The 10,150-nt window shown below is 40.3% G+C and overlaps 1 protein-coding gene across 1 annotated transcript; it reads left to right on the top strand.

Annotated features, from left to right (window-relative positions):
• Positions 1–583: 583 nt before the first annotated feature.
• LOC311101778 (LIM/homeobox protein Lhx1) lies at positions 584–7,837 on the top strand (the record flags this gene model as incomplete). Its single annotated transcript, XM_084142966.1, has 5 exons — positions 584–753; positions 2,872–3,095; positions 3,691–3,968; positions 5,857–6,022; positions 7,458–7,837. 5 exons carry the CDS (start codon positions 584–586, stop codon positions 7,835–7,837), a joined length of 1,218 nt encoding a protein of 405 aa, XP_083999092.1.
• Positions 7,838–10,150: the final 2,313 nt, after the last annotated feature.

Here is a 10,150-nt window from a genome sequence, read left to right as displayed (position 1 = left end):
CCATTTAGTTAGATGTGCGTCTTCAACAGTAACTGGCACACATAGCTTTTTCGGCCAATGCTTCACTTTGACGACCACGGATACTTGCTGATAGGCTGTGGTGCTCGCAGTATAGCCAATCTTCAGAGGTGGCTTGATATTTTTTGCCATTTGATTGGCTTCATTTAAGCCGATGTGTGTTGGGTGTATGGGAGAGGATCAAAAGGACTGATTTTCGAGGCGTCAAAGGCTTTGGCACTACCTCACCCGGGAGGACGCATCCTGGCTAACGGTCGCCATCCTGAATTGCATCCTGGCTAACGGTCGCCATCCTGTACTTGGATCCTATAAACCTCCATGCTGACCATTTCAGAGGAGCGAAGAAGAGGTAGGATAGCGACCAGGCTACCCATCGACTTTTTATGTAAACACATTGAAAAAGGACCTCCGAGCGAATAAGGAACCAAATACTCCAAATACAAAACATCCAATGATCGGTGTGTGTTGTTGATTTGTTTTCTGCTCAAGTCAGTGTGAGTGAGACGAGCACAACCTCAGGAGGCTGAACAGAAACGGTTGTAGAGTAGGTGCAAATCCAAAGACGATGGTCCACTGTGCCGGGTGCGAGAGGCCTATACTGGACAGGTTTCTCCTCAATGTTCTGGACAGAGCGTGGCACGTCAAGTGCGTACAGTGCTGCGAGTGTAAATGCAATTTAACAGAGAAATGCTTTTCTCGAGAGGGGAAACTATACTGCAAAAACGACTTCTTTAGGTAAGATTGACCGGTGGGAGCTTGCTCCCTTTCATTCGTCCTTTACTACAGGAATTATTATTTCAGATGTATAGTCTTGGATAAGCATTGCCATGTTTCTGTTTAGTAAACACTACTATCCTAATGTTCTCAGTCAAATGCATAATTTTCCCAAAAAAGACTCATAAGGATATAATGCAAACACAAAAACATTTTCAATATAATTTATTATAGGCTAATAATGAACATATAAACACAGGTATTTGTTTAGTGTAACAAAAAAAAACAGAGGTGAATCTCTAACTTCTGAACTAATGAACTCAAAAGTAGAGCCTATAAATCATTTAAAAATAAATTGCAAAACTATCTAAAGACATACGATAATTACACCTCATACCTTCAAACTGTGCTTTAGACAACTGTTAAGCCAATAATTGTTTGCCTTTTTCTCTCAAAACATTTACCATTATAATTTGCTTATACAAAATGATAGGCATACTCAAGGCTAAATACGTAATGGAATTTATGATAGATCGCACATATTAATACATGAACCACTCTAAATATCAGTTTTAGAAATGTCTAATATGGTTCAAATAGACAAATAAGACTGCATCCAATTCCTCCAGAATTTCTAATAAGTGCTAGGTGTGAAGGTATATTTGGAGGTGGTGCTTCGGAAGCTTTGATTAGGACAGCCAGTAATTAAAGGCTTGTTAATTTGTATTGTTATGCTAAAAGTTGGACAGCAACATTAAACGCGTGTGTACTCGTCCTCGGTATGGGGTATGAAGGAAATCACACGTTGTTTGTAAAGGCGTAGAGGTGCAGAGAAGCGGCTAGAAAATACTTAATCGGGATAGTGTGGAGGAAGTGTGTCTCGGCCCAGTGGCAAAGCTATCTGCCCAGGTCCCTGTGTTTGCACGGCTCCAGTGAGAAGGACGTGATAAGTGGATTTAAATAATAAACCTGTTTAAAAGATCAAACAAGCAGACAATGCAATCACAGACTTGCAGTCAGTGTACACCATCTCAATACACATTCGTTTCCGTTACAATCAACAAAAATAGGATCATTACACGTTAAAGTAATAACTTCTATATTGCAATGTATATTATGGTGTATAAGTCTTTATTATCCCAAAACCCTAGAGAACGTTATTGCCTAATTGTGTTAGACATTTAGGCCTGTTGTTTTGTGTAATTACATTATGTGTTCTTTGTTCATAATGATCAGCTAAATTGCAGAATGGACAACACAAATTGTTTTCTTCTAACAGGTCTAAATAGGCTTAAAATGCAATTCTAGGCAATTCTCTTATTTACACAAAAATATATCTATAATGGAACAAATCATTTTTGATTGGGAAAAGTAAGAAAATGTTTCCGTTGACAATGAATGAGAAATATAAAATAAGGACAGGGCCTATTACGGTCAACCATAATTATAAAGAACAGGACCACATATGGCCATTATGGAATCATTCTCATCGTGAATCATTGCAATTGGGAGCCAGCAGGCCTATTCATACACTCTTAGAAAAAAGGGTTCCAAAAGGGTTATTCGGCTGTCCCCATAGGATAATCCTTTTTGGTTCCAGGTAGAACCCCTTTTGTCTCCAGGTAGAACTCTTTTCGGTTCCATGTAGAACCCTCTGTGGAAAGGGTTCTACATTGAACCCAAAACGGTTCAACCTGCAACCTAGGTTGAAGATGGGAAGGTCAAAACAATGAAGTAATTCCATACGGAAGCGTTCTAAAATTCATGTGACCAGCTCCATTGATAACTACTAGCGCCGTTTCTAACTAGCAACGCTTGTCCCATGAATTGCAAAGAGTTATGGGATATTAATCCTCTTGTCTTAACCTGTATATTTTGAACATAGCCTACAACCAAACGGTTCTACCTGCAACCAAAAAGGGTTCTTCAAATGGTTATTCTATGGGGACAGCCGAATAACCTTTTTAGGTTCTAGATAGCACCTTTTCTTAACAGTGTTGACTAAGCTGTTACCTCTATTAAAAAATATGTATTTATTCACACTGTCAATATGCAGTCGTTGTATACTAACATATATTGTTTGGTTTTGTGCCTAAACACATTTTAATAATCATGCATTCTTCCTGTGTCCCCTCGCAGGAGGTTCGGGACAAAGTGCGCGGGCTGTTCTCAAGGCATCTCGCCGAACGACTTGGTCCGGAGGGCAAGGAGCAAAGTGTTTCATCTCAACTGCTTCACCTGCATGATGTGTAACAAACAGCTATCCACGGGAGAGGAGCTCTACATCATAGACGAAAACAAATTTGTCTGCAAAGAAGATTATCTAACCCACAGCAATGGGAAAGACACAAACCTTCTCTCAGGTAGGCCTATACGGCCAAATTGGCTTTATAATTTTGGGCGCATGGATACTAAATTGTGATGGATGTGAGGTATTCCACCCACAGTTTGGTGTTGAATGATCATGCATCAATTCAATGGTTTGAGGAAGAACATGGCCGTTCTCTTGCATCTATTGTAGGCCCTATGCCTAAGCTATTTTATTTTATGGTAAAAACAGAAATAAGGATTTGCGCAATTGCATAGCCTATATTTTCACACAATTGCTAAAGATTTCTTTGGATTTTAGGTCTAAGCCGAAATATCAAATTCTATTTGCATAGATGTTAATTATCGGACTTTGGTTGTATGGCTATTGGAGACCCATACGCCTATTGATTTTATTGTAGGCCCATTTTATGACATTTAATGAATTGGTCGCTGAAAAATAACTGATGGACAAATAGTGTTCATAAAAATAATTTAAATCTGCATAGGTTATTATTTCAGGTAGGCCTATAGTGTAATAAGCCTATATACATTTGTAAAAAACCCCACATATTCCTCATTATATTGAGGTTATAGGGTTACACATGGACTGTGTGTCTAAGCTTTTTCTGTCCTTTTTCGTTTTTACAGTAACAGCATGTAGCGATCCAAGTTTATCACCGGATTCTCAAGACCAGTTACAGGACGATGTAAAGGACACTGAAATAGCCAATCTGTCGGACAAAGAAACGGGTAGTAATGAGAACGATGGCGAAAACCTTGGCGGTAAACGACGTGGACCGCGAACCACCATCAAAGCAAAGCAACTGGAGACCCTGAAAGCGGCGTTCGCTGCCACCCCCAAACCCACGAGACACATCAGGGAGCAGCTCGCGCAAGAGACGGGGCTGAACATGAGAGTCATTCAGGTAATGGCAATGACAAATGCACTATAATGACATACATGTAATTCCTGATGCAGCTCATGTCATATTGGTATGGGAGTGGATGAGGACCGTATATTTCAGTGGGAACGGGCCGTTGTGAGAGGAGGGGAGTTGGGGGACCCTCACCTTGTGCGCTTTCAGGTTTACGCACTTATTAAAACGTGTGATATAGCAGCTTATATTTTATGGAAAGTATCTCCCTGAGCGCCTGAGAAAAAAAAGAAAAATGGTGGGGGCACGTGGAGTGGGGTCTTGGTTGGCAATTGTTTTTCCATGTTGGGCACGGTGTCAACAGTTCGCCACAGTGAGACCTCATCACAATCACTCCGCTCCTTTCTCATCTGCCTTCCCGCTTAAAGATGGGGTTGCCTAGAAATTGCATGGTCACACTGAATTGAACGAGCGAAAGATTGGCTGCGATCGAGGTTTATTTGGAAAGCGTAATTTATATGGGTATTTTTGATTCTTGGCGTGCAGGATGGGTAAATACGCCAATTGGCCTGAGACTGGTGAGAGCGATGGGTGTCTTGGCAACGCTGGGCCATCACGTTTTGCGACCACATTTAGCCATGCTGTGACCATTTTCAGTCAAGTGTAAACGCAGAAATCTGTTTCAGGAGACTTAGTATTAATATGATTGTTGTTGTTGTCGTTATTATTATTATTATTATTATTATTATTATTATTATTATTATTATTACCAGTGGTATTTATTTGACATGTTTAATTTTAACAAATTCCGCAACATAATTCAAAAAAGTAGGCCTATCATTTGGATGTCTTTTTTGTCTTGTGGCATTATTTGTGGCCTATTTTCAAGAGTTTAAAAGTAAGCTACTGAAAATTAGGCTACTGAAGATGCACATCTGATTTAGTTTTTTTTAGTTGCTCTCTGTATCTCATCACCTAAATTCAAAAATAAGCGCACACACATAAGCGCATCCGCACCGTTGAGAGTCTCCAATGATTGGGCTAGTGCTGCGGGGACATGGTAAACTATTAACAAAAGATTGAACCGCAGATCAAGTAAAAAAAAAAAAAAAAGGTTTATGGAGATTAATAAAGTGGCGAAGTTGGATATTTAAGAGCGTCAGGGAAGAGCATAATTAGCAGAAGGAATATATAGATTACGAATTAATAACCTCGCAGAGCCGGTTAATATATCGGTAACAACCCTCCTATTAAGTATTAATTAGATATTTTAAAGGTTCCTGCTGCTGCCCCCTCAGTCGGGGTAAATGGAGGGTTAAAATATCATTAAACTGAGGTTAGATATGTGAGTCTGGAGTGACGATAATTAGTAGTAATCTTGTCCCTGCAATACGACTTCACTCCATCAGGTCACCACGCACCGAACCTGACCACCATGCAGGGCAGCGCGTGCACGGGCACAAACAGGGACCCAGGTTATGCATGGCCTGGGTGTTGCTTTGATGTTGATCACGGATCTATAAACAAAGCAATGATATTATAACGGTAAAGCAGTAATAATGATAAAAGGACATCATAATTAATGCTTATATTGTTTGAATAGTTCTGATATCAAAGTTCGGCTACTTTTGATATAGGCTACTAATCTATAATGATATTTCTACAAAACAAGTTTTTCTATCTGTAGTGAAGTAAAGTGTTTGTTTTTATTTTTATTACTATGCAATTTGGATTCTGCACATTTACATCCTGTGTGCATTCAATTCTTTATCTTAATATATAGAGATTTGTGGTCAAATGTCATTTTGGATACAGAGGCAATCTTTAGTGTGAGCCTCTCTTTGTCTCCAACTCTCCAGAAGTAATTTGTGCACTTAAATTCTTCCAATCCATTTAATTTTCATTAACGTTGCTCTATGCTGACTTGTGTGCTCCGTAGGTATGGTTTCAGAACCGGCGGTCCAAAGAGCGACGCATGAAGCAATTGAGCGCCCTGGGTGCGAGACGGCACGCGTTCTTCCGGAGCCCGAGGAGAATGAGAACACTAGTGGACCGGCTGGAACCCGGGGAATTAATTCCAAACGGTCCCTTCTCTTACTACGGAGGTAAGAAGAGTGATGACACGGCGTGCGTGTCCCAGCGGGTTTATCAGTTTCACATGTTTGGCTGAAATGTCGCATTATTGTATGTGTCCGCCAAGCGCTGTTTCCATTTGTCGCGCTGCCCCAGGACGCCTTTGATGACTATCATGGCTTATCAGATGAGCGCAACACACATAATTGGAATAGGACCTGCACCGAGAGGAGTGCTTTTAAATGTTTGGGTATGGATGGACATTATCTAGAGATGGATTAGTTAGGATGCTGTGCCAAATCTTCACGTGTTAAAAAATGTGATAGATGATTTACAATGGGAGATAATCAACGATTATGCACGATTACACATGTGCCAAAACGCCACAAAAAGGTTTGAAGTGATTCGAAATTGAGTTTGTTAAATTACAATGTTTAAATAACGTGTCTCTTTAAATATTGTCTCAGATTATAAACTTCAATCATCTGACCCATTTGTCCAAACTAGAAAATAAAAAATAAATAAAATAGGCCTAATAAAAATAACAATTACAGTAGAATGGAGAATCAATCTTGATATGGTGTTAATGTAAGCTAAACAGCTGGCAATAACAGTTAATGCAAGAGGCCTAAATATGTCATTAAATATGAATAAATAATCACTAGTACATTATTATTATTGTTCTCTGTATGTCAGGTATATTATGTCAACATTCAAACTGTATTATGTTATCTCACTCACCGAATTTTCTAAAAAATGTTCCTTACAAGATGACATTCACATGCAAGAATGGTGCATTTGTAGGCCTACTGTTTTCCTAGGAAGGTGCTTGAAACATATTTGGTTGTGACATGCATTTTGTGTTTCTTTGAGGAATATTTAGAATGTTGATGCTTGGAGAGGGTAGTTGAATTTGAGAAATGAACTCACAATAAATTGCAAATAATTTAGAGAAATTATTAATATACAAACATGTTTATCTACTCCTTTGGGCAGATTACAGATTTTTCACCTTGTCAACTCGGGGATTCGAACTAGCAACATTTCTGATATTGGCCCAACGCTCTAACCACTAGGCTACCTGCCACCCTTAAAATGTAATAATGTAGACTTTTCTTGATTGTGGTGGAGTGTGTGCTTCCTTATTTCAATTTTCCTAACATGTTTTGTGGATATAAATAGTGTGTGGTGGACTCTTGTCCTGCTGAAATATTTTTTTTCATCTTAGAAGGTAAAATCTCTGATGAAATGGTCCCCATTTTAATTAATTTTGCTGCGGCGTTGTTCTCCCCACCCAATTGCAGTTTTGATTTAAGTGTAATGTCCTTTGACTAATGTGCCACGGCGAGGGTTTCTCCCTATGCAACTTCAGGCTATGTATATTCAATGAATTCCTGAATATTTCTGAGATCATTTTTACACGCCGCATTGTTCCCAGGCTAACCCTGATTTTTTGTCGATCTGCAGATTATCAAAGCGAGTACTACGGTCCAGGAGGGAACTACGACTTCTTTCCTCAGGGGCCTCCATCGTCGCAGGCACAGACCCCCATAGACCTCCCCTTCGTGCCCTCCTCAGGCCCCACGGGCACCCCTCTAGGTGGTATGGACCATCCCCTGCCCGGGCACCACCCCTCCAGTGAGGTGCAGCGCTATTCTGACATCATGTCCCACCACCCTGGGGACTCGCCCAGTCCGGAGCCAGGCATCCCAGGGCCCATGCACAGCATCTCCTCTGAGGTGTACGGCCCCAGCCCACCCTTTACCTCACTGTCCCTCAATGGCAGCGGATACGGCAACCACCTGTCCCACGCACCCTCGGAAATGAACGAGGGCACCGTCTGGTAGCTTTAGAGAGCTGACTGTACCATTGAGAGATTCAATAGGGGAGGACAGGAGAGCGGGCATGGGTAGGGGCAGGGGTAGGGACAGCAGTCAAATCATTTTTTGTCATATTTATTTATTTAATTTCCCCATATGATGTTTTTTGCAGGGGAAACAATATGGCGAAAAACAAAACGTGGACAATGTGGTTGTAAACATTTACCTTGGTATTGTGTTGATGTTTCGATTGCTTCTTTTTCTAAACCCGAATAAGGACTTGGGCAGATAGAAGACTGTGTGTGACTGTTGACCCTGTGGGCCCCTGGCTGCCCCGGGCCCCTGCTCTCCATGGCTGTGACCCTTCCTGACTCCTGTCAGTGGCCTAGCACAGTGACGCCCCTCCAAACAGACGCCACTGGGAAAACAACTATTCTGAAAACAAGTAATATGTCCCAAATCCACAAAAACATCATTAGCTACTGTCAAAGACTCAACAGCTTTACAGAAAAAAGAAGGAAGGGTGGTTGGTCTGAACGCTAACCTGCGCCACTGGCACTAAAAGAAGGCTGAAAGGCATCAGACTCTATTTATGGCACTAGACGTGTCCCTTGTATTTATTCAAAAGCTCCTCAGACCTCTTTGCCTCTCAAGGCTCTGCCATATTGACACTGAAACAACCTTTTTGACACTAAATATGTTTCTGAAGGCCAGGGGAAGTACAGTTTTTTCTCTCCATCTGGACAGTTTCCTTTTTTTGGTAAAAAAATCAATCCACCAAATCTGAAGAAGTTGGTCTTCAAAGGGAAAACAAAAGGCAAAGTTATATTTAAATTCAACAGAACTTGAAATGTTGTTAAATGAAGTCTACCTTCTAAAAATCTTTTAATGGGAGTCTGAAAGGGACTTAGAACAGTCAACTGTTTACGTAATATATTTAATTCAGGAGTTAAAAGTGTCAAACCATGTTTTAGAATCTCTTGATCCAGATAAAATGTTCCAAGCAACCAACCAAACTTTTGTATTGATTTTCTTTATATTGTATGAAGACAAACACGTTTGCTGGGGTTATGGTTCACTGTGCTAGTTTGTACAAGATGTTGTTTACAAAAACTAAAAAACTACAAAAACACACAAGTAGACAGTTGCCAAATAAAAAATAGCACAAATACTGTAAAAGTGCTTTGCACCATCATCTGCAGAATGTGTTGAGACAAAGTGTAAGTGTTAAAAAATGCTAAGGAGTAATTTACTTCTTAATTTTTGTAGTCTGCTGAAAAACATTCATAACGTTGTTAATATAACATACTTAGACAGGTTTTATTTTTGTGTCTTCAAAGGAAAATCCAAACTATTAAATTAATGGTAGAATATGCAGCTAGCGGCTTCTACTTTCTTTAAATATCGAGCCCTCATGGTATGTCTGTTACTGTTCTAATAAACCTAAGCTTATGTGACCTCCAGTGCATTTTAGACCATTCACTGTATAAATACAACATGTTGAAAACAATTGTGAGTTTTTAATAAAACTAGAAAATATACAATTTGAATGATAACACATTTACTTTGGACAGATCATCTCTTACCTTAGCTACATTTAATATATTTTATATTTCAAAATTATAAAAGTGTGGGTTATTTCTCTTATATGCTCTTTTCAATTTAGTATGAAGGAAATGTTTATGTATGTCTTTACTGAAGTCAACTGAACAGGTTTAGGATAATAACCACTGCAGTATAGTATTTACTAAATGCAAGCAGTTTGATCTGATTTGCACATCCATACAGAGAATGGAATTGTCAACGATTGTTTTTGCTACGCACACACACGCACGCACGCACGCACACACACACACACTCACTCACACACACGCAAGCTCACTCACTCACACACACACACACACACACACACACACACACACACACACACACACACACACACACACACACACACACACACACACACACACACACACACACACACACACACACACACTCACGCACGCACGCTCGCACGCAAGCACGCACGCTCACTCACACACGCTCACTCACACACACACACACACACTCACACACACACACACACACACACACACACACACACACACACACACACACACACACACACACACACACACACACACACACACACACACACACACACACACACACACACACACACACACACACACACACACACACACACACACACACACACACACACACACACACACACACACACACACACACACACACACACACACACACACACACACAGTAATAACTACATAATAACTGGATGCTGTGTTGACTAGCTCTGTAGTCACACCATAACAGTAA

The sequence above is a fragment of the Coregonus lavaretus genome, assembly GCF_964263955.1.
Source record: "Coregonus lavaretus genome assembly, chromosome: 26".
Classification (NCBI taxonomy): Eukaryota; Metazoa; Chordata; class Actinopteri; order Salmoniformes; family Salmonidae; genus Coregonus; species Coregonus lavaretus.
The sequence above is the reverse complement of the archived record's forward strand: the minus strand, read 5'-3'. Positions and strand labels throughout refer to the sequence as shown.